This window comes from Talpa europaea (assembly GCF_964194135.1).
Source record: "Talpa europaea genome assembly, chromosome: 14".
NCBI lineage: Eukaryota > Metazoa > Chordata > Mammalia > Eulipotyphla > Talpidae > Talpa > Talpa europaea.
In genome coordinates this window covers 69,204,288-69,230,518 of record NC_140082.1, presented here as the reverse complement: position 1 = coordinate 69,230,518, position 26,231 = coordinate 69,204,288, and the positions used below count along the sequence as shown (strand labels likewise).

Below are 26,231 nucleotides of genomic sequence, written 5' to 3'. Positions count from 1 at the left end.
GCTGATTCAGGAACAATAAAAAAAACCTATAGAAGGGGACAAGGAGGAAAAGGTTTCCAGATGACAGCAAAGAAGAAAAACCCACAACAAATCTATAGGCCTTCACAAAAATTTGGATTTTATTATAAATGGAAAGAAAGCCACTAAAGTATTGAAGCAGGACAGTCAATCTGTCAAATTTTCATGTAGGAAAGACTGATCACTTGATTTCTGTATGGAAGTAGTCTGATCTAGCTCCTCTGTGAAGGGAAACAAAAGTAAAACTCAAGGAGTGCAGAGGAGTCACAAGAACACCGACTGTGGAGAAGGCAGTCAAAGATGAGCAGGAGCATTTGCCTGGTAAGAAGTGGGGGCTCAAGTGAAGTCAGAAATCATGAATGATGGGACCCCAGTATCTAGCTCAAGCTGAGACATTGGCACAAGTAGAGTAAGAAAGGAAACTGAGAATTCAACCAGGCTGTGGAGAAACAAGACCAAAATTAGGAAAATTTACTCCCATACCTACACACTCCTATGAGGCCAAGGAGATAGCAAGCTGCCCTTTTTAGAGCTCCAAAGACTCATACCATGTGACTGACTTAAGCCTTTAAAAAAATGACCATGTTTTCTGCCACCAAGTGATTTACCACTTGATAGTGAACAGCTTTCCCTGAAAACTTACAAACACTCAGAAGACAACACAATCAGGATGCCTCAACACTTACTTATGTAAGCATACAAAAAGTGCTTTTGAGCACCATATATTTGACCATAAAATACCAGAAGTTTACATCTGGTTTATCAGCTGCCTAATTCACCTTTTCTACTGTGGTATGTTCATTGTATTACAGAAAAATAGCAAAAACAACTTTCTACATCGCAACGAAGTTAGGTCAAGAACACGGCTGCCTTTAAAAATTAAAAAAATAATAATAAAAATAAAGACACTTTGTAAAAGTTAAAAAAAAAAAAGAAAAGGAACATGAGTGTGTGATGGACAAGCTATTCTATAGTCTGCTTTGGATAAACATGAGGGTCACAGTGTCATGTCTATAAACCAACAACAATGAATGATGGTGTAACCACAGCACAGGCTGCCTGGGTCTCGTACCAGAACCACACCACACTTCAGCCAAATGGCAGTCATTCTCGCCAGGCTCTTTGCACAGATCTACCACATCTCTGCAGGTTGTTTCTGGAGTCACTGGAACTTCTGTGAAGTGCTGCTCATTGTTGCTGAGGTACACTGTGAGAAACATCTGAAAGCAAAAAGAGAAACAGTCATTACCACATGCGTGGTTTTCACTTGATCACCTCAGATTCTTTTCCCCAAACCAAATCTCAGTCCAAGTGAAAATGTACAACAGAATAGTTGGGCTGACCCTGGGCCCAAGTAAGGGACGGGTCTGGAGCTCTGCCAACTGGATCTCTGCCCCCTTTGGGGACCCATGAAGCACATACAACTGGTTCATACAAGCAGGCTATTAAATCTTTTTTTTTTAATTTTATCTATGTTATCTATACTGTTTACCAAATATCCACACAGTTCTTAGTATGTGCCAGACACATACCCAAGTCCGGTAAGGGTAACTAGGGCAGGATGGGAAATAAGGGACACAACATAGAAGGAAATCTAATATCTGTACCATGTACATATTTACCTGTTCAAAAACTGCATTTTTTAACATAAAATGGTTTAATCAAATTAAACACCTACTTTAAAACACAAGACTTCATCAATAAGGTAAATTAGAAATAATTGGCTGTTATGATAAAATTTCTGTGACCTTGTATATAAACAATAGATTTAAATCTAAAACTCATTAACACTGCTTCTCCCAGGCCTCCCTGGTGGCACAGGGGTTGAGCGCAGTGCTGTGAGGCTGTCCGCACAGTCTTTGCAGTGCGAGTTCAAGATCCCAGGCCTGCTGGGGAGAAACCCACATGGTGCAGCAGACCTCTCCTGTCTCACCCGCTGCTCCCCTCAGCAGTGTATTTCCGTACATCTGCCTGTTCTGCTTCCCACTCTCTGGTGACTCTTCTCACCATCCACGACTCTGGCCTGTACCCCACTTCTTAAAAAAAAAAAAAGAACAGTGCTTCTCCCAGTGGGGGGAAAGAAACAGGCACTATATCTTAAAAACACTGCTACTGAAGTACTAAAGTTTCAAACCTACTAAATTACAAAAATAAATTCTGTTTATTCCCATTGCTAAAGAAACTGAGGGAAACAGCAGAGTGTGAATGGCAATGTATATAGACAAACTCCTATACTCATTCAACTCAGCAGAACCTACTCCACCAAATGAGTATGCATTAGGATTTTTACCCAAAAAAAGGAGAAAAAGAAAGCGTAATCCCTCAGAGAGAAGTGAACTATGTGGCAATAATTGAGAGAAGAGAAGTGGCAATAATTGTACATTCAAAAAAAGAATGTAAAGGCTATGGAATATAAACTTTGCACCAGTATACAATCTGTAAAAATAATCAGATTATACGAAGCCCTTAGAAAAATCTGGGTTTTTCGGCCACAAAAGATCAAAGTAGGATCTGCACAATGACAATGACACAAGAGCATCACCTAACAGCACAAAGCCTGGCAACAGCCATACAACTTTCCCTTCCAGCTTATGCATCTTCACCTACAACCCTGTAATTGAGAAATCTGTATTAGGGTCTTTGGGGGGGTGGGGGGGGGAAGGTGGCAACTGATCAGAAAGATGATCACAGGAAGTTAGCTGAGAAATCAGACTGAGAAATTTAAGAATCTGGTCAGAGCACCAAGATACGCACCCAGAGAAAGTAGCTGAGTCGGCCCCTAGGGCTTTCTAGCTTCTACCAGAACAAAAACCCTATTTTCTGAGGCAATTGAAGTCTCCACTTCTTAACTCACACACACACATATAACACAGAAGATAATCCAGATAACTGGAAGGTAACCCAGAAAAATTAAAATCGAGGATAATGCTGACACAATAAATGATGTATTAAAATAACTGCAGAACTTCCCCTTATAAGCTCAGAAGCTTTAGATCAGGTTTTTCACATTCCCATAAACCGTACAGTGTAAAGATACATAGTTCTTGGCATAAGCTTAACCAACAAGACTGCTTTAAAGCTGTTACACAAAAATCACAAAGCTTTAACAAAATCACTTGAACAAAATAAAAAGGTTAAAGTAAAGAAGCTCATGAATTCCAGCCTGCTGCCACTCTAGCCCTGCTACACAGCAGATTTAACAGATAAATAATCTGCACTTTCTTTATACTTGCCACCCAAACCAAAACTTTGATGTTTATCATGTCAAAAATAGTAACTGTCTTTATAGTAAATAGGAGACTTAGAAGGGCTTATGAAATCACAGAAATATTTAATGTTTGGTATAGATACTAAACACACATAATAGCCACCTTACCTTGTGTACTTCATCTTTCAGAAAATCTTCACACATATTAATTGAGCAGCTTATGCTCTCAGATAAGCAGACCAGGTATTATTTTCTCTTCATAAGAAAAAGACTGAGAGAGTGCTCTATTTGGCTGCTGAAACAAAAGGGTCAGGGAACAATTCTGTTCTTCTGACCCACCATCTATTCTTTGAGGCATTCCTTATAACAGAAAAATACTAAGAAATGCTCTTTATAGTCAAGGTAAACCAAACTTTAATAGGGATCTGGTCTTTAACTTCCTGGAAAACAACAGCTTCGTGTATTTAAAAGTAGAATTACAAGTAAGAAGGATGAGAGATGTGTTCTGTTTAAGACTTATCTTCCCCAAACTCCACAGGATTAACATTGGTATGAATAGCAAGCGCATGAGCTGACCCTATTTCTACCTTTCAGGCTTGAAGATTAGCTCCGTGGTGATTTTAGTAATTATACTGAAGTCTTCCAGGATGGGCCAGCAATGTGGCATTTATGCAGACTCCCAGGCAGGCAGTATGGGTTCTATCCCCAGATTTGTTAATAATTAGTTAGACTCCCTACCTAGGGAAGTAAGGTCACCTCTCAGGCTCTCTCAGCCTCCTCATCTTCAAAATAAGAGTCTTTAACTTCCTGAAGAGCTGCCATTTATTTCAGTTGTTCCTAGGTGTCAGAGTAAAAGCCAACAAACATCTTTACAACCACCCACAAATTATAAGTTAGCAATTCAGACATGAAGGACCTGATGAAGGCAGTAGTAAGGAGGACAAAGAAAAAAGGATGATTCAATAGGAAAGAGAGGAGCTAGTGACTAAATGATTGTGGGGGGCAGGGGTGTGTGAGGGGTCAACAGTTCAATGGATGAGGAGAATCATCTCAGGTGGAACCCCAGGGGTGCCTGGTTTATGATGGTGGTAGCTGTGGGGGGCGAGGGTAGGAAGAAGAAGGGACAGGAGTTCTGTTCTGGATTAGCTGACTTGTGACCAGTCCACACCAACACCTGCCCCTCACTAGGACACAGGGGGTTTCTGAACAGGGAAGAGAAGTTATTCATGTGGTTACTAGGTGAACAGACTGTAAGAGGACAGGCATAGAAGGCCAAATGTAGCACATTAAATGAGATATAATGGCAGCACAGGCTGTGGTAAAAAACAAATGGCTGGATTTGGGTAATATTTTGAAGGTAGAGCCAACAAAACTTGCTTTTTGTACAGGATGTGGGACATGAAAGTTGAGAGAAATTAACAGTGACCCGGGTTGTTGTCTCAGCCACTGAGTAAACAGTGGCGCAATTTGCTGAGATGAGGAGGGCGGAACAGGGCCTACAGGACAGGGAGAAGCCTATAGACACTCAGGCGGACATGGGAGGAGGCTGTTCAGTATACAAGTCTGACTGAGATGATAAAAGTAAGAGATGAGCAGATGGAGTTATTAAAGCCTTAAGACTGGAGGAGAACAGCAACAGCTGGAGATCAAAAAGAATGCTGAGGATTCTGCTCTGAGCTGGTCAGACAACATTCACAGGTCCCACACCGTGCAAGGATCCAGCAAAGGAAACAGAAAAGTCCCTAATTTAAAAACACACACACACACAAACAAAAAAACCCAGAGGAGTGTGGTGTACCAGAAACCAAGTTAAGACAGGGTTTCAACTGAGTCAAAGCGTTAAGAGGCCTCAGAAATGAGGGCTCAGATCTGATCCCCAGATTTGGCAAGAGAGAGGTTGTTGGTTGTCTGGACAAGCACTGCTTGAGTAATGAGGATCAAAGCCTGGTTGGAACAGGCTGGAGAACTTGCAGGAGGGGCACAGAGACAGTGCACAGGTAACTCTTCAGAGGTGCTTTTCTTAAACACAAGGCAGAGAAGATGGAGCCACAGAAGGAAGACACAGAGTAGAAGGAGTGTTTTGTTTTTACTTCAAGATGGGAATTTTTTTCAGAAGGTTTTCACGGACCACAGTAATGCACTAGGAGGGAGCATGGCATTGATGACACTGAATCTTTATCTCTGGCTATCACCTTCCTCCAGTGTGGTGTTCAAGATGAGAGTGCCCCACACAAGAAGAGCACTGTCAGGAGCTCCCACAAACACTTCACACTCGCATGACCAAAGTGCCAAGGCCACCCTCATGTTGTAGTGGTTATTTCCTTTCTTTGTTGTAGTGACCACTTCCTTTTTAAACACAAACATAATTTATCAAGTTTGATGATTTCTGAGTTGAACACCATACAAGTGGCAACAATAAGCCTAGGAGGGGTAGCTCTAAGCTATGACTCTGACACTTCTCCTGTGACTGAGGGACAGTCTTATGGTCCCTCATAAGAGGCTGGGTGGAGAAGACCTACCCACTGCTCCCAGTTACTACCACAGAGAACACAGTATCTGAAATTGCTATTTTCCCTCCTAGAAAATTATGGTTAGAAGTAAATAAAGGCATCACACCTTTTAAAATAAATCTTTTAAACTCATTTCATCTGCTCTTTAAAGACAAAAGTATTTCCCAATTTATAAAGGTTAAGAATCATTTATACTTATAATTTAAAATCTTTTTAAGTTATAATCTGGCCACAATAATGGACATTAGTGTAATCATTTACATACAACAAAACTATTTAAAGTTTTATAGAGGAAGTAGAACAGGCATTTTCTCAATAAATACCAATTCTCATCTTACTTGGAAGAGAAACCAAAAAATAAGGGGAAAAAAGGGCTGGTAAACTAACCTATCATGTTAACATGAAGAAAAGCAGGCACACATTTTCCTTACATTGCTGCTTTCCATATCTTTGTTTTACAAATCTACTGTGATCCAAAATGATCAAAGAATTCTTTAAAAGAACACTCAATTCCCTAGAAAAAATAAAATAAAACGATAAAATAAAAATAAGGTAAAGAGGCATTTGTTTTGAGAAAGCGACTTTTATCAGCATGATGACAAATTTACTTACAGAAATTTATCAACTAAGTTCTTCAGAGAACAACAATCCTGGCTTAAATGAAAAAAAAAATGAAACTGTTAAATCTTAGAACTTTCCAGAATGTATTAACAAAACATTTTAGAAAGGAAAAGCATAAGTAACAAAACATTCAAAAATTTACAGTTCTGATTTTTGATCACTGTGTTACAAAACAATATTCACCATATATCCTACTAGACAAATGGAACAATATGATATGCATATTGTAATACACACTTAAAAAAAAAAAAAACAGAAACTACATCCACCAAATTAACAGTAGCTATGCCTTGGTGATAACATTATGCATTATGAAGTAAATTTTGAGGAAATTATTTATGTTTAAATTTTCTCAAATACATATCATCTGTATAATAAAATCGATTTTTTAAGGATTCAATAAAGAATAGATAAACATCAGGTGCTATTATTATTCTTACATGTTACTACTCTCCTGGATTCTTGCTGTGAGACAGGTAAGACAAAGCTCTGTCTGGTAGTGCTTTTCTTGGGTTGGCAGGTTCCTCAGCTTCAGCCAGAGACCACTAACAAGCACTCGCTGTACACTCAAAGTCCACTCCATCAGAACGGAGTATTATTCACCCACAAATAGGAATGAAGTAGACATATGCTACAATATAGATGAGCCTTGAAATTTTTATGTTAAACGACAAGCCAGGCACAAAAGGAAATGTCTGGAATATTCAAATCCCTAAAGACAAAAAGCAGATGACTGATTGCCATGGTTAGTAGGATAGAGAGGGATGCTGAAGAAATATGGGGTTTCTTTCTGGGGTGACGAAAATGTTCTAGAACTAGTAGTGATGGCTACATAACTTTGTAAACATACTAAAAACCACTGGTATGTACACTTACAGGGTAAATTTTGTGGTATATGAATTATACCACAATTTAAAAGGCTCACTCTATGTTTACTATGTAAGAGATATGTCTCTTTTTTTTTTTCAAAGATTTATTTATTTATTTATACAAGCACTGGGTACAGTGCTTGTACAGGAGGGTGAGAGAATTTATACAAGCACTGGGTACAGTGCTTGTACAGGAGGGTGAGAGAATTCACCGGAGCCAGAGTGGAGAGTGGAACAGGCAGACTGACAAAGTACACTGCTGAGGGGAGCAGCGGGCGGCAGGAGAGGTCTGCGCGCCATGTGGGACCCTCGCCCCGCAGCTGGGGATTGAACCGGCACTGCAGAAGCTACAGGCAGCTTTGCAACCCAGTGCTCAATTGCTGCGCCACCGGAGGCCCCAGATATAAAAGTCTCTTAAAGGAGATAAAACTTACTCATGAAAAAAGTTAGAGAATAATCTGCCACTAAATTATGTGGAAATAACTATGGTGAAATGGAAAAAAAAGAATGTGACCTAAGGTAGACTAAGGTTTAGCAGAGAAATAAATTAAATGGGAAGCATGAAGAAAATTTAAGAAAATCTGTAGCCACCTTCCATCCAAAATGCCATCATTTCCTGTCTCTCTCTCTCTCTCTATATATATATATACATGTATCTGTGTGTATATATATATATATATATATATATATATATATATATTAGATTTACTTATTTATACAAGAACTGGGGTACTGACCAAAAACGCAGGAGGGTGAAGAGGATTCACCAGAGACAGAGCAGGGAACAGAACAGGCAGATGGATCGAAGTACACTGCTGAAGGGCAAGACAGGAGAGGTCTGCTGCACCATGTGGGCATCTCTCTGGCTGACTGAGGATCGAACCTGTGCTGCAGAGGATGCGGACAGCTTCACAGTGCTGTACTCAACCCGCTACGCCATCGGGGAGGCCAGACACTATATATTTTTAAAACACCATAGTCTCAAGAAAATGGTCTTGGCTTCATTAGCTTCTTTCCCATATGGAAGCAAGTAAAATGAGGTTCACTAAAGTTAAGTCCTCTGGGAGAGGCTGTTAGAAACTCAGTTTTTCTCACTGAGTAGAGGTACAAATGTGTTCCTGGAAACTTCTGAAGTAAATGATTTTCATCACGAAGAGCTCAGCAATAATGAGATCAAAACACACCAGGCAGCACAGATGAACCTACACACCCAGTGCAAGGGCTGTGAAGGCTGGGCCTGTGCAAATGCTCAGTGTCCAGCTAGCTTAGATGGCAAAGAACAGATAGCCTCTGGGATGGCCCTGGGAATTGTGAATTCCAGATCAGCCACTCTCAGTGACTGGATATACATCAGAATGCTAACTTCTTTCCAATTTATGGATCAGGAACTTCATTTTTTATGGTAGAGCTACAAGGAGGATCAAACTGACAACAAACTCTAGAGTATATTTAAGATCAGAGAATGTAACAGAGATCACATACAAAATGTTAAAATACGGGGAAACACAAAATGTTAAAATATGGGGAAATACAAAATGTTAAAATATGGGGAAATACAGAGACAATACAAAATGCTAAAATATGGGGAAATAAGACATAAATTAAAATGATGAGGTACCACTTAGAACTATTAAGTTAGTCTGCAATTAAAAGATAAGATCCAACAGAGATGAGCGCAGGAAGGTTAATTCATTCAAAGACATGATCGTAGTATTATAAATTATTAAAAATCCCATTTGCAAAGCAAAATGAAGCACATATCAAAAGCCATAGAATTATGTGTGTATCTTGTGACCTTATTTCCCAAAGAAATAATTGAAATTAAAAAAAAAGTTAACTGCCTATAGATTTTTCACTATTGTGTTAGACCTACAAACATAAGATGAAAAACCAAATAGCCAGCAACTTAGGAATGTTAAAACATTTACAATGTTTTGATACAATAAATAAAGTCAACTTAAAACAGATTTTCTAGAAGGTCTATGACCCGGCTACTAAAAGTATAAACAATGTTAGAAAAACAGTAAAATAAAGCTAGAAAGCACAGCAATAAGTTGTAGGTTACAGCCATTTAAAATCAATGTACATGTGAGCAGACGTATATTGATATACAAACAAAATCAACCTTATTAGGCAAGTAGGTGTGGTTGTCACTTTGAAATTTTTAAAATCTAAATGCTAATATTTTTTTACAGTAATTTACCATTTAAAAGCACACTTAATGCAAACCATAATCAACAAATGTGAAAAGATTTAATTCAAAATGAATCTTTTTCCTACCTCTAAAGGTGATGCATCTGAACAGAAAGACCCAGGGATCAATTAGTACCAGGCAACCTTTACATAATTTAATACCCAAGTCATGTGCAAATGAAGACTTGCCCTTCCAAAATTTCAAGATCACAGATATTCTTAAAAGAATGGGTCACAGATTTATTTTTAAGAGCTCCATTTTTGCAGGACAATGAATGTCTCAGAACTATGAAGGTATCAGCAGCCACTGCAGCACAAGTTCGATTCCCCGACCTGGAGCTGCCCCGCATGGCACAGCAGACTTCTCCTGTCTCGTCCGCTGCTCCCCTCAGCCATGTATTTCAGTCAATCCACCTGCTCTGCTCCCACTGTCTCTGGTGAATCCTCTCACACACATACCCCACCCCACACACACCTCTGGCCTGCACCCCAGCTCTTGTAAATCTTAAAAAAAAAAAAAAAATTATAAAATTCAGAAGGCTTCCAGGAAGAAATATCAAAACACTGAGAACATTTACAAGAAATTTACTTTGTGTCAGACAACAGTCTATTCCTTTGATTTAGAGAATTATATGAATTGTATTACAAATATTAACCAATATTACTTCAATAAAATAAATAATAAACTTGTGAAGTTCCACAGGAAAATAAAGAATATAAGATGCTCCTTGTCACAGAAAGAAAACTGAGCTTTGCAAAACACCTTCATAGTTTTGATTTATAAAAACTTAAAAACCCTTAAAAAATAATGAGGGAAAATGATCCTTTAAAGAAAAATGAACAATCTGTAAAGAGTGACATAAATCCTCCCTAAATCTTAACCTCACAGAACACGGACAGTCAGATAATAATGCTGGCATGAGATCAGAGAAAAGTCTGGAGCATTTCGTGTGTAATAATTCCATATCTCAGAGGGATATGGACACCACTACTTGTATTGTGCCCCTCGTGAAGAAAAGCACCAGATGACTTTCTGGAAGCGGATGCTGCTGCTCCCAGACTTCCTGTAACCCTAAACACCTCTTTTAACAATGTGATTTAGAAAGGGGATGTCATTAAAAGGTATCAACCAAAACTTCCTTGAATCTCAAACTCTCAGGCAATCAAGTCTTACAAGCTGGAGGGGTTTGGAAACAAGATGCTGATCTATCCAGTTTTCTGGGATTTTCTGCCTGCTGCTCCACATAACTGTGTGCTCCGGGGCTTGCTCTGTTGGCAGGAATTGCACCCTCAGTCCCTGATCTGGCTCCCAGATTGGGATGCTCCACTCTCACGTGCTAGGCTGCCACCTTCCTGCACCACTGCGCTGCTGGATTGCTTGGATTGCCCTACAAGTCCCCCAATTCAATGTAAGTCAGCATCCCCGGTAGGGGGCAGGGAGATGTCTCCCTCAGGAGTGGCCTCCTTGAAGATCAGACCAACCTGATTATATTATAGTTAGTGGAGGATCAGCGCTTATAAGGAGGTTCAGTATGACTTCTGGGCTGTTTCTCCAGCCTAGAGTTTACTCGAGACCATTAAACTGCGTTTTAAAATCCTCATCAATTACCATGAGTTATATCTACCCTTGTTCTATTAGGGTTGTTATTATTTTGTTTTTTAAGATTTATTTATTTTTATATAAGAGGTGGAGTACAGGCTGGAGGCGCGAGAGGGTGAGAGGATTCACCAGAGACAGAGTGGGGAACAGAATAGGCAGACGACCGAAATACACTGCTGATGGGAGCAGTGGGCGCGACAGGGGAGGTCTGCCGTGCCATGTGGGAATCTCCCTGGCCGGTATCATAGGCTATTTTTAGTATCAGTCCATCAGTTTCTACCAGTCATTTTAAGTTATTTAAAGCAAAATTCCAAATCATACTCAAGTGTACTTTTGTACACCGTAAACCATTCCCTTGGTCACTAGAGCAAGTAAGGACAATTTGGGAATCAACAACACATGAAATTAATACCAACTTGAGCAGTTTTCTGTTAAAAAAAAAAGTTCATCACACATGGACTATCCAACTCTGTTGACTTCAACATCTTTCACTCATTCATTCTGATTTACTGAGCACCTACAATGCAAGCACAGTTTAGGCACTGGGAATACAGTGATGGAAAGCTTGCACTCTTTGGCGCAGAAAGAGACTAATAAACAAGCCTGGTATATATCAAGTGTCAGAGAATGTGAAGGTGAGAGGGGTGGATGCTCATGATTGCAAGGGAAGGCATCTGAACTGAGGCTGGAGGAGCCAGCCATCTGAAGTATCTGGGAGAAGGGATTCCATGCAGAGGTCCTAAAATGAGAATAATCTTTGTCTGTTCCATTGCTGAAAAGAAAGCCTGCATATCAGGAACACAGACATGCATGAATGAGGCACAAGAGAGGTAAACAGAGGTTAGCTCACACAGGTGAAGAAGTGTAGGCTTTCTAGTAAGGGAAATGTCAGTAGACTAGTTCTCAGTCTGGTCTCCAGACCAAGAGCATTAGCACCAACAACTTATCAGAAGTAAGTGTCCAGAAATAGAAATTCCTAGCACACCCAGGCCATCCTGAATCACAAGTTCTTGGCAAGGGGCCCCTACATTCCTACTAAAGTTTCAGAATCACTGCATTAGAGGATTATAAACAGGAATGTAATATGAGCCAAGGTTTCTGAATAATCTGCTTTAAGTAATGTAGAGCATTAGTTGTTTCACTGAGACAGTAACAGTGCACATTAATCTGTATAGCACAGATATATATTAAATTCACTAGTAATATCAAAGCATCACAGATTCATAAACACTAGTATTTATCATTGTTATGTTTTGAATTTCAGGGAATCTGTATTCAGTTAAAGAAATATTAAGACCCAAAATTTATTTTATTTTATTTTATTTTTTTCAAAATTTATTTTAAATTATCTGTTCCATAGTCACTGCCTCAAATCATCAACTACACATAAAACTTAATTTAGATAGGTTTCAAATGCTGAATATTTCTTCCAAACCAACTTACCTTAGGCTACTCTACTTTGGACAGCTGCCATAAACAAACAATGCATAAAGCAAAAGGACTAAAAATATGCATTTAAATAGTTAATTCCTCACCCCAAACATCCTGTAAGCTTAATGTTAGTATGCTTTCTTCTAAACTGAGCCCTGCTGTTTCAAGGGCATGTCTTATTTTACTTGTAAGTACTATTATACATTTCATTCTATTTTTTACTTTTATTCATTAAGCACATATTTTTCAAGTCCACCCATGATGTTGTGGAATATAACCAACCCATGGCTCCTACTTCCTTTCCACCTCACACTCTGCTACAGAATTGTTCATCCATTTCCAATGACTATGTCTGGGAAAATCTTTAAGAAAGCTCAAAAGCCAGCAATGGATATAAATGTCCACGGGTAAGAACTATCCTCACCAGAGAAAATAAAACAGAAGATGCATTCATTTCTTCAAACAATATTTATCAAACCCCTACAGCTTGTCAAACAGTGTGAAGTGCTGGAAACAGAGGAAAGGCCTGGCCCACGCCCTACGAGCACACAGAACACTATGAACAATAGGTGCAATGTGAGAACTTACTCGTGGAGGTACATAGGACGTCTAAAGAGAACAGGAAAAAATAGAGAGGTTCAGTTCCCTTTCACTGAACCGGACTAAGAAAAGCAGGAAAGGGACCATCAGGCAGAAACATGACAGGTAAAGGCACAGAGGTGAGAAGCAACCTGGCTGCTGTCACCATGGCTCCTGAAACTGCTGAAACATGGAGGAATCAGGCCACATCAGCAGGAAGGGTAGGTCCATTTTCAACCCCCAAGTCTAAGATGTGCTGCAAAAGTCTCAATATCTAAAGCTTGTTTTACATACATAGAGTTCAAAGTCAGACAGGGGAGAGCAGGTCAGACAGCAACATGCAAAGGGCACAACTTTCTGTAAGAGGAAGATGTAACCTGGAGGCAACACGACTGCCCAGGAAGGTACAGTGAGTAGTGGGGTAAAAGAGGCTCCTGTACCCAGTGCCAAGCCCAGTAGACTTACCCCTCTTCCATAGCGGGGTTATGTCTGAAATGCCAGCTTGCTCTGCCTTGAGCCTCTCTGTCACTTCTACTGTGAGGCTAAATATTATGGAAGTGTATCACTGACACAAAAAAGCTGAAACCCACTGGATTAGAAAATAAAGACACTTTACAGGGCCTCCTTGGTGCCACAAGGGGTTAAGACACAACCTATGAAGCTATCTGCAGCCACTGCAGCATGAGTTCGATCCCCGGCCAGGGAGCTACTCACATGGCACAGCAGACCTCTCCTGCCTCACCCGCTGCTCCCCTCAGCAGTGTATTTCAGTCGATCTGTTTGTTCTGCTCCCTACTGTGTCTCTGGTGAATCCTCTCACCTGCCGTACCTCTGGCCTGTATCCCAGCTCTTGTATGCATAAATAAATAAATCTTTAAAAAAGAAAAAGACACTTTATATATGACTAAGGAATTTATATTGTAAGTAACAGAAGTGAGTCAGTAGAATTCTGGAGAGGGAAGAAACAGATTTCAGTTTCAGAAAGACCACCAGAGAAGTAATGTGTTGAATGGACTGAGGGAGCAGATATGGGTAAAGATTAGAGGAGAGACAACATAATAAAGCCCATATATGATAAACACACAGCCAACACCATATTCAATGGTGAAAAACTGAAAGCGTTTTCCTCTAAGATAAAAAACAAGACAAGGATGTCTACTCTCCCCACTGTCATTCAATATATTGTTGGAAGTCCTAACAAGAACAATTAGACAAGGAAAGGATATAAAAGGTATCCAACTAAAAACAGAAGTAAAACTATCACCATTTGCAGGTGATATTAGTATACATAGGAAAAGATCCTAGACTCCAGAAAAAGCTATTTGAAATAATAAATGAATGCATTCAAGTTGCAGGCCACAAAATTAATATACAAAAATCTGTTGCATTTCTATATGCAAATAATGAACAAGCAGAAAGGGAAATCAGAAGACAATCCCATTTACAGTATCATCAAAAAAGAATTAAACGTCTTGGATTTAACCAAAGAAGTGTAAGATCTATACACCAAAAACTGTGAAGCAATGCTAAAAGACACAAAGAAATAGAAAGGCATCCCATGCACATGTAATGGAAGAATCAACATCGTTAAAATGGCTACATTACTTAAAGCTATACACAGATTCAATGAAATCCCTATCAAAATTCCAACAGCATTTTCACAGACATAAAACTCCCTCAAAAAGAAATTATGAAATTTATTCTAAACTACAAAAGATCCAGAATAGCAAAACGCTGCTGAGGGAAAAAAAAAAAAATTGGTGGTATCATGCACCCCAACTTCAAACTACAGTACAAAGCAATACTAATTAAAACAGCTTGGTGTTAGAATAAAAACACAAAGAGATCGATAGATATCATCTAAAGAAAGATTATCCAAAGACCCCCATACAGGTGATTCTCACTCCCCTTTGCTCTCCCACTGAAGTGAAAGAGCTGAGGTGTCTATGGAGGTATCGGAGATAGAGAACATTTCTTTGCATGCGGTGAAGTAATCACCTCCAAATCAACTTGCTAAGAACTATTTACAACCTTCTCATCCAGTTTGTATTTAACTATGGGAAGATGTCTCCAGTTTCCTTTTTCAATTCATAAATAATCATAGTTACGCTCTGAAAAGCAGTATTTAAACTTATCATTAGCCAAAAGAACATAGCCACTATTTGTCCTGTCAATTATATAAAAATATTCTAATTTAGGTGTTACTATCTTGAACAGTACACCTGTCTGCAGGTGGACTTGGTTCCTGTCTCATTTCTGTTCAGTGACCAAGGGTAAATTACTGAAACCCTTTCAGTTTCAAATTCCTTATCTGTTGAATGAGAAAGAGAAGACTTGCTTCACAGGGTAAAGAATAGGATTAAATGGAATGAGCAACCTAAATCACAGGGCACAGTGTCAGACACAGAAACTTCTTCACCTTCCCTGGGAAAGAAATTAGCATGCAGGGCTTTTAACCCCACTGTCATAGAAACTGCTCATCCCACTGTGGTAGGTCAGTGAGCTCTCTTAACCATTTCTTATTACACTGGTAATTTATTTTTTGTTTTATATATTTTTTACATCATTTTTCATTTTTGCAGAATGTACACATTTTCATCTTAGTTATAGTCCCCATACAATTCCCACGCCCCCTTATTTTGACCCTAATCCTCCCCACCCACTGCAGTGTGTTTCTGGTTTATAGTTGCTTTTTGGATGGTCTCACTCATAGCAGGAATTTCAAAAACCTAAATAAGGGACCAGGAAAAAGACTAATTATAATAAAGTAAAAATCAAAATCTACACAAGCAGTTTAAAGTGGTATTCTATAATAGCTTATTTATTATGGTTTCCTACTATTTGTGTCTTAGGGATTTTTAGTTGAAATATTTGAAATTTTTAAGAGCAATACCAAGTTATAAATGTATTTCTAGAAAAATAACTGTGAAGGCTCAGTATTTACTAGCCAAACAGCAATTTGCAATGAAAATCTGGTTCTATTATTATTCAAATTAGTCTTTGTTTTTGGATAAATTTTATGTAGAAAAGAAGCTAAAAAAATGACCACCATTGCTGAGTCTGTGAAGCTTCTTATCCTGTTTATGATCTAATTATGTTTAGAATCTGCATTTTTCACTATCTTTGTGATGAGACAGTATAACAATGTTTTTTAAAATCAATGCCTCTGTAATACTTAGTGCTTCGAAAGACTCTCCTAATGACTGTAATTTCTTCTTGGATTGCTCCAATAAAATTAAAAATTTTAATGTCTCACCTACCACTCCAACATAAGTATACATTTCATATACTCTGTCACATTTTCTTTTCTCAATTTACATCTGATTAAAGAAAGATGGGCTGTTCAGTTCTAGCACATCATCAAAAAGTCATTATTTAAATAATGTCTGACGATGACATGGCATGAGCTGAAAACACTTTGGATTCCTAAATTCTTATATCTCACTCTCCTAATTCTTTGTGATACTTGTGAGTAGAGAAAGCTAGCAAGAGGTTTAGGACACATGACACCAAGTCATAACAACATTTGTTGGTATGCACTGTCCTTATCTGGGCTGAAGAGAGGTTGGTCAACACCAAAGCAAGAAAAACACAGCCTGGTGTTTAATTAGCTTTAAAAGACTTTTTAAGGAGTGCCACACACTGGTCCATTACCAAAGGAGATAGAGGTCTATAGATTCCCTTAAAAGCTCCAGAAAAGGGGGTTTTGTTTTATTGTTTTTACTGTCTGCAGTTGGGGGGAAAGGATCATGAAAAAGGAGGGAAAGCTGTTCTTCCTAGAAGCAGAGTACGAATAATGACCTACCACTATCCCTTCCTGATAAATTCTCTTTAAGTTAATGTATTAAATGCCTGTATAAAATCGAAATCCGGTTTCTCTGAAACAAATAAAAATACAGTAATTTTTAAATGCTTTTCAGCTTTTAATTAATTTAGCGGAAGTCACAAAGCAACAAACCTCACTATGGCACAGGAAATGTGAGATATTTTGCACATTTTTAAAAATAGATGATCTGTTTAACAGTCTGAGAATTACAATTTCTATGAAGACAGAAAATCTACCTTAAACATTATTCTGGAATGAAACATAACCCTACCTGCTATATTACTACTCAAAAACTAAAAAGAATTCTCTCAGCACATAATATACTCATATAAATACACTGTTTCAAATCTACAACTTGAAAGCTTTATAATTTCAAAATATAATTTCAGTTTGGAGAAACAGACAAACAAATCCAGGCTTCTACATGAAAATAATACAAGTATATTAGCAGAAGTTAAGGTACTGATCTGCAGGGTTTTACAAATTTTTAAATTTTCTACAAATTTTAGAATTATGTAAATCCTACTGAGCAGGCATCAAATTTCTAAAGGGGATACTATAATATCACATGTTTTGTCATAAACACCCCAACAAAGCTCAAACAATGATATAATTTTACAACATCATGAAATGACCAGAAATAATTCTAATTCCCCTGAGGCACTGAAACACAAAATGACAAATTTAAAAATTAAAGGATGATCAGTTCAACTGAGCTTTTAAAATAACTGTTAACTTTTTGATAATATTATCCATATTTGAGCTAAATGATAAAATTCATTTAAACAGAACCTAAATAATTGGAAAACCTATTCTCTGTGTCATCAGGGATAAAGCTATTATTATTTCACTTTAAAGTATCAATGTAAAATGTGAAGCTGCAAACATGTGATTCAACTTTTAAGTTTTTCTTTGTGCTACTTCATCAAAATGACTATGTCAATACAGTGGTCACCAAGCAATTTTGGCTAATAGATATAATTTTTTTTCCAGTTCCCACTGGCCATATTTAAGTGTGGTGGCTGCAGGTGGCTGGTGGCAACAAGTTGAACAGCACACATACTTCCGTCACTGAGAAACACAGGCAAAATCAAGTATCCTTCCATGTGGCAGTACAGAATACTGTGTGTGGTTTTGTGGTAGGTTGTTGTGTTTTTTTTTATTTACCATTGCAGCAGCAGGTTATGAACAGAAAATTTTATAGAATTATTATCTAAAATGAGCAAAGAATGCTTTTAGAGTTAGCTAAGTTCACTCCTAGAAATATTTTGTTTGACTATAATACTTCATAAAATGAAAGTAAATGGGGAAAAAATCTGATATAATTTTTAAGTAGCTGCGAAATTCTGCTTCTAATAATGATGCCCCTTTATTTGATAATCAAACACATTGATAGTGGCTCACTAAAATGCCATACTCCAAACTGCAAATAATCCCTTCTATGAAGTAAGGTGTCAATTATGAAAGATTAACCAGTTACTCCTCACCAAGTTGTAGAAATAGCACAGAACCAGAGATACTAACTTGGCAGGTATGTGAAAATGAGTATAATTATCACACCCATTTCTGCAATAGCCTATCATTAGCCCTATTGTGATTCTTGTCTTGTCGACTTATTCTTAGTTAGCTACTAAAATGCATCTTCTTCCCCTCTGGTTTTGGGCCCAATTATCACTTCACGTCCCACATGAAATAAAATTACTCGATTCTCTACCATTTAGTGAGCACACACAGATACAACCTATTTGCACAGTTTTAACAAAATACAATCCAAAGGAAATCAAGGAATGTATTCTTAATGCCATTGACCTGTACACTTAAAAATGGTTACAATGGGCATTTTGATGAGACACACACACCCCCACCCACCCACACACCCACAATAAAAAAAAGCCTATCAAGATAACTTTCTATATTCTGGGACGACCCATTTTTTCACATTAAACATAATGCTTTTCCTGTGTGGAGATTTCTGGACCTACTAAACATAGAGCTTCCATATGATCCAGCAATTCCACTCCTAGGTATTTACCCAAAGGACACAGAAACATCAATTCCAAAGAACACCTGCACCCCTATGTTTATAGCAGCACTGTTTACAATAGCTAAGCTTTGGAAACAACCCAAATGCCCAAAAATAGATGACTGGATCAAGAAGATGTGGTCCATATATACCATGGAATATTACTCAGCATTCAAAAAAGATAAACACATGCAATTTGCAGCAACATGGATGGCGCTGGAAGGGATCATGCTCAGCGAAATAAGCCAAAAAGAAAAAGAAAAATACCGGATGGTCTCACTCATAGCAGGAATCTAGAAAACTTAAATAAGGGACCAGGAAAATGAATATAAGAAAGTGAAAATCAAAATCAACAAACAACTATGAACCAGAGACACTTTTAGGGGGGCGGGGGCGGCAGGGGAGGGACTGGGGTCAGAATGGGGGGCTGCAATTGTATGGGGAATATAACAATAAAATTTATTAAAAAAATAAAATAAAATAAACATAATGCTTTTCCTGATAAACTGATCTGAATTTCTCAAAGTAATAAAACAAAACGTTGCCACATACTGGGATAAAAATTCAAACACATTAAAAGATGATTAATATGTTTAAGAAAACAGTTTTACCCCAAATATTACAAGATACAGATACACAACGTGAGGTTACCAATGAACAACTGCTTCCTATTTTTATTGATCACATACATAAGAATCTTCAGCTTAACCAATACTGCAATTCAGTAGTTTTTATCTAGCACCTTATCCAAACTAGGCAACATGCTATTTCATAAACAGTGACTCCAACCCTGACAATCACCCTAAAAGCAAGTTTATAGGTACTACTAGCAGCCCCATTACAGATGATAAAACTGAGGGACAAATAATTTTTAAGCCTATAGTCATATAGGGCAGTAACTGAGGAGAGTTAGTCTAGCTTCAAAGCTGGTGCATAAGCTACCACACCTCACTGTTGTGTTTGTGTTAACATTCTACTCTGACATTAGAAAGGCAATAGTAAGAATCATACTGCAAAATTAAATACAGTCTCAAGAGCTACATTTTGTAAGTATTGATGATCTGGTAAGTACTCAGGAAAACTTTCACAAGAAAGCCCAAAGGATAGATATACCATGACATAAAATTGATCGTTAAGAAAGAAATCATACTGCAATGAACACCAATATTAACTTGCTACTATTCTTAGAAAAAAATTACAATCTGCAAAAGTTATTTCATAACAAAGAAATGTAAACCTAAGGAATAAAAATCATAAACGAAATCCTTCACCCTTATCTGTGGTCCATATTTTAATACTGGACATTTACATCACAAAACTAACTTCATAACCAAGTATTAAACTAAAACAGGACGCACACTGTTATTAACACAAAAAATTCCTTGAACCCTGACAGGACAAAATATCCCAGAATACCAAAATTCAATTATCAACTCTATTAAGTTGGTCCAGCATTTCAAAGTTTAGGACATCCTCCCATAATGACAAAAGCGGGGACCAAGGGGCAGAACATTATACTCTGCCTCTGTGCCTGCAAACTTTATATCACTTCATTCTACACACAGTAGAAAGTAAAAGGAGAGTTGTTTCTTTAGTCAAATGAAGCCACAAGAAAATGCCAGAAGACTGCAAGATGATCCTATTTCAGTGGGAGAGGTGCTGCTGGAGGAGCCACCAGCACAGGGGAGGGAGCCCTGTGCCACAGGGCTGCAGGGCAGCTGGTTTTGGCATAGGAAAAGGAGCACAGCACAGTGGTCCAGACCCCATCCCCTGATGTCCTGAGTAAAGAGGATGCTAGGAAGGAAGCAGAACAAAATGAGAGTTAAACAAGCTAATACACACACTCACTGGATTTATGAACCTGTCAAAGACCTGAGATATTTAACACAAAACTTAATTTTTTTCTTCCTTCCTCTTTCAGCTTGTTGCAGGATGTCCCAGAATTGACTTCCTAATAAACACTGGAAACCCTGAGATAATGAAGATGACTATAAGCCTTCCTTGATTATTTTTTTTAAAGATTTATTTATTTATCTATATGAGCACTGGGTACAGTCAGAAGCGCAGGAGGGTGAGAATTCACCAGAGACAGAGCGGGGAACAGAACAGGCAGACTGATGAAACACACTGCTGAGGGGAGCAGCGGGTGCGGCAGGAGAGGTCTGTTGCCCCATGTGGGACCCTCGCCAGTGGCCGGGGATCGAACCTGCGCTGCAGAGGCTTCGGGCAGCTTCACAGCCCAGTGCTCAACCGCTGTGCCACCAGGGGAGGCCTGAACCTTCCTTGATTATTGATCTGTTTGGATTGGTTTTGGTTTCCCTTCCGAAGTCTCACTTGGTTTTGATTTTGGCTTTTAATTTTTCACAATTTCGATTTTTGTGAGGGTTCTGTATACGCGTCTATTTTACTTTCCTTTTTTGCAGACTGTTTTGGTTTGTTTTGCAGGTAAACGTATGGTTGAGGTAAACAAATAGCCTTACTACTTCAATGTAAGTCAAACTGCCCTTCGGTCAGGCAGTAAAAAGAATCTAGCCTCAGTCAACTAGGGCTTGTTTTTGTAAAGAAGCAAACAAAAGTGCTCAATGTCATTGCAAATATGAGTAAAACTGCAGTTGTAGAAGATATCCCACATGAGTTAAATGACAACTAAGAAAGCTGTCTGTGTCTGTATGTTATGTGTCTTTTCCTTTATGTCTAATTATTTTGGCCTCTGAAAGATATAAAAATTGGCATAGACAGCACCTATAGAAATCTTAAGCTCAAAAATATAATGGGAACTAGTTCAGGAGCTTCCATGATCTGGGATAATTTTTGTTTAACGTGAAAACTAATTTGGAATTCAATGGTTTGGGTTAAAACATGTATATCTTTGAACTTGTACTACTGAGAGTAATTTTTTTTTAACCTGTGCCATTTGTGTTCGGTAACGCTGCACAGAAGAGGCAGCACAAGGCGGACTGCTTCAGTCTTTAAACATCAGGAAAAATGGGAGTTGGGAATTTTCTTAAGGCTAAGAATTCCCATTATGAAATTCAGATAATAGGTTATAGTTTAGTTGTCTGCATTGTACTGGCTAAGAATAGTCTTAGCTTTGTGATAACTCAAATTGTCAACATTGGGTAACTAAATGGCTTTTTTCCCCCCTCATACTTACGACAAAACTTTCTGGAAAACTACATTAGGAAACGCTGACAATCCTGTGTCTGACTGATCAGAGGAAACGTCATGGGAACTCAGTGGAGCTTCTGAGGGACTCCATAAAAATCTCTCCCATTCAGGCCTCCCTGGTGGCTCAGGGGTTAAAGACAGCGCCATCAAGCTAACGCCAGCCATTGCAGCCAGCCATTGCAGCATGAGTTCGATCTCCGCAGGCCAGGGAGAAACCCACATGGCGCAGCAGACCTCTCCAGCCTCATCTGTTGCTCCCCTCAGCAGTGTATTTCAGTACATCTGCCTGTTCTGCACCCCACTCTCTCTGGTGAATCCTCTCACCTCCATGCACCTCTGGCTTATACCCCAGGTTTTGTATGCATAAATAAATAAATCTTTAAAATAAAATCTCTCCCTTTCCTCACGTGAAAGACATTCAATGAATTTGACCTACTGGAGTTATCTCATAAATTAGAACTTAATGGGAAGCACTATCATCTGAAGGAAATGTTTAACCTTAGCATATGCATGGGTATTAATAGTGGTGTTCCAAAATCTTTACGTGAAACTTCTTAGGTATTTGATATGTTCTGATACAATGATATAAACTAAATTCTATAGTTCTGAAAAAATCTCATCAATTGTTTTATTTTTAATTTTTGGTTATTTCAAAGTGGTAGTATTTGTGGAAATTGTTTCAAGAGAAATTAGCAAGAAAGAGACCCCCTACTTCTCCAAGACCCTGAGTTAGCTGACAGTGCTGACGGACCTAGGCAGACAGGCTCCTGCAGTTGAATGGAACTTCAAGTGTTGGAAGCTGGTGGTACTTGGGCAGACCATGGATTCTCTGGTTTGTACTGAGTGGAGGGGTGAAGAACAGGTTTAAGTCCAGGTCTGGGGACCACGGTGGGTCCCACTGTGTAATCAATGGTGTTTTCCATAGATCTGATCTACTCCAGAAATAGTAGTATGTATCTTCTGAATGAGGGGTTCTCTGAATCAGGCTCCCCATGCAGCCTGCCACTGTCATATGATATCTGTTCAAGGGATAGGACCCACATCTACTCTGAGTTCTGGCCTCCATCAGGTCTTGGAAATATGGTCATTCCAGCAGGCTTTGAACACATCTAAATTCTACAATTCCATGGGCCTCCCTGGTGGCGCAAGGGGTTAAGCACAGTACTATGAAGCAATCTGCAGCCTCTACAGCACAAGTTTGATCCCCAGCCAGGGAGTAACCCATATGATGCAGCAGACCTCTCCTGTCTCGCCGGCTGCTCCCCTCAGCAGTGTACTTCGGTCAATCTGCCTGTTCTGTTCCCCACTCTCTCTAGTGAATCCTCTCATCTCCCCAAACCTCTGGCCTATATCCCAACTCCTATATGCATAAATAAATAAATGTAAAAATAAATAAGTAAATTCTACGATTCCATGTTTGTAGCTCTGCGCCAATCTTTATCTCTTGGATTCTCTTCTTCCTGCAACATGCAAATAAATCCAACCCCAATGCAAACCTCCCCTTTTTTCCAAACTCTGAAGAGTCACCTCAACACTGTTCTGAAACCCAAAAGTATGGTCAACTGACTTGGCCACAGTGACTATGCATGGTCAGTGCCTTATGACATATAGTACCAGTTCCTTAGAATACACTGCAACCTTGGTAGAAACTGTCTTCTAAGGCTGCATCCCAGCATCCAAACATCTAACTTTTATCATCATAGAAATGGTGACAAAAATTTAAAGCGGGGAAATTGTTGGAAGTCTGGTGTGGCTGAGCCCTATGCTCAGGGTTCTCGGGTGGCAGTCAAGCCTCCTGCACAGCACTGCACCACATCCCAAGGAGAGGGGGTACAACACCCTGGTCAGAACTCTGCCCCCTGATCTCCTCCGTGAGGGGGCTCCTGGGAAGGGGGTGGAGTGGAGTGGGCAAGGGAATTTAAAAAGCTGGCACACATGTGGCCAACTCTAAAGTTGTTCATGGGTTCTCCTGGCTCTTCAGTGCTGGACAGTGCCATTTCCTGTGGCTGTTGGTCTCCTCTTCAAGGGGCTGCCCAGGCTCCCCCCATCCCCTCTGACCCCAAGCAGTTGGCTACACCAAGCAGTCTCTGGCAGAGAGCTCCTGGCTTTTGCTCTCATCCTCAGCAGCCTGGCCCTCTCCACAAGAGACTGGCTTCCTCCACATGTAAAGAGGGTTCCAGTCTCTCCTCCACAGGTCGGCTGCCATCTTCTATGTGTGGCGTGGCTGCTGCTTACTCTGCTGAGGCAGCAAGCTGCCATCTTGCCATAGTCATCTGCTGTTTGGGCCCTGGCTACTAAACCATGGTGACTATCCCAGGTAGTGTTAGGGGGAAGTGATGTCCTGAGTTAATCCTATACAGGCTTTGTGGACTCCACCCCCACTCCAGACTAAAGCCATCAAGACTCTGGGAAAGACAAATCCCATCACCACCAAGGGAGGGTGGCTGGGACATGAGGGTGGAGTTGGGCAGCCAGGTTGGATATAAAAAACCAAACACGTGGGCCTTGGGCTCGCTCTCTGGCTCGCGATCGCTCGCCTCCCGGCTTCACCGCTCCTGGCTGGTGGCCAACTGTGAGAGCGCCATTTTGGGATTCCTGATCTGAGGATCGGGTAGGACTCATTTAAAACTTTGTCTCCCACTTTTCTCCCAGAGCTGTACATTTCCTCATTTCCCCTTCCCTTGTAAATAAACCTTTTATTAACCTTTCACGTGTGCCTGCAATAGAGCATTGATAAGTCCTTTTAAGCGCGTGGGTGAGGACCCACAGTCAGGCACCCGATTTTGTATCGGGGTTGCTCTACAACAGTAGGAAAGACTGCTTCAGCTACCAGCCAATCTATGAATGTCCCACTTCTTTTTCTCTCACTCTACTTCTCTTAGCTCTCCATTTTCTCACTACCTGTAAATAAACCCTGTTATTGTTTCTCCCTTTATGTCTGTTTTTGAGGCATGCCCTGCACCCCTAAGCAGGCCTGGGTCAGGTCACACCCATCAGGTCATCCCTTTTTCCCTGGCTCTGCTCAGTTCCAGTACCAGTACCATTCCTGGAGGAAGGAAGCCAGTAAAGTCTACAGGAACCACCAACACCCTCCAAATTCTGCGACTGCTGAAGAGAAGACATTCCAAAAATGTCTCAGACCTGGCTAGTTCACCTGTGGCCTAGTGGCCATGTCAAAGCCTGAGGAGCCTCATGAGAGCTCACTGATGCTCTGCAGAGCTGTGTTGTGGGAAACACATGAAGCCAGCGCCGCCTCCTTTTCACCGAGACCCAAAACTTAAAGGCTGCAACCATTAAAAAAAAAAAAAAAATCCAGAAAGAGAGCGCGCCACTTGGCAGCTACTGAAGTTATCAAGGCTGAAATGAAATTTAATTGAAATGAAAGAAACGGCATGCACGTCTTCCAGTATGTATATTATAGCTCACGCCTGCAAAGTTTGTTTATATTTTTTCTTTAAAAAAAGCAAATAACAGGGTTCCAGTTCTGACCGCCAAGAAATGCAAAATGCCAGGACTCAGTCAGAGAGGAAAAGTTTTGAGAGTCTGTGAGACCAAGTCAGGAGCAGTGGCTGGGACCCTTCTCTGCGTGGGGGTCTCCCCGCTTCTCGCGCCGAGCTGGGCGAGGGGTCGGGAGGAAAGACCCGCGGCCGCACCCCGGAAATACCCCCGCACGGTCCCCCGACGCGGGCTCAGGCCCCCTCCGCGCCCCCGACCCGCGGGACCGCGGCGACGACCAGCCCCCCGCCCGCCCGCCGGCCCGCCCGCTTACCGGCATCATTTTGAACCCGAACCGCATGGAAGCGGGGCCGGCTCGCGGGCCCGCGCCGGGGAGGCGTCCGGGCCGGGGCGGAGAGAGGGCGCCGCGAGGCGCCGGGCGGCGGCGAACCTGTTGCGGGGCGGCGGCGGAGGGCGGCGGCCCGCCGATCCGCGGGGCTCCCTCCCGGCTGGGGCGCCCCGACCCCGGGCCACCCCGCAGGGCCCAGACGCGGCTTTGTCTCCTCGGCGCTCGCGACGGCCCGGACTCTCCCTCCTCCGCTCCGAAACCAACTAATCCCGACTGGGCCCGCGCCAGGCCGCGCCGGCTCCGCCCCCCGCGCGGGCCCCGCCCGCCCGCGGCGCGCGGCTGGGGGAGGGGAGGCCGGCGCGCGCCCGCCGAGGGGCGGGGCGGGCCGAGGGGCGGGCCGG

At 40.6% G+C, this 26,231-nt stretch overlaps 1 protein-coding gene across 2 annotated transcripts in view; it reads right to left on the bottom strand.

The window, feature by feature from the left end:
• TP53BP2 (tumor protein p53 binding protein 2) overlaps positions 1-25,842 on the bottom strand; it is a gene marked incomplete at both ends in the record, with an annotated part of 61,843 nt that extends 36,001 nt beyond the window's left edge. The window contains 2 exons of one of the 2 annotated variants that reach the window (XM_084253803.1): positions 1,091-1,238; positions 25,816-25,842. In XM_084253803.1, the coding sequence (XP_084109929.1) occupies positions 1,091-1,238; positions 25,816-25,842 (175 nt within the window). Of the gene's footprint in view, positions 1-1,090; positions 1,239-25,815 lie in introns of those variants that run through there. The other variant, XM_084253804.1, reaches the window with a different exon arrangement.
• Between the last annotated feature and the right edge of the window lie 389 nt (positions 25,843-26,231).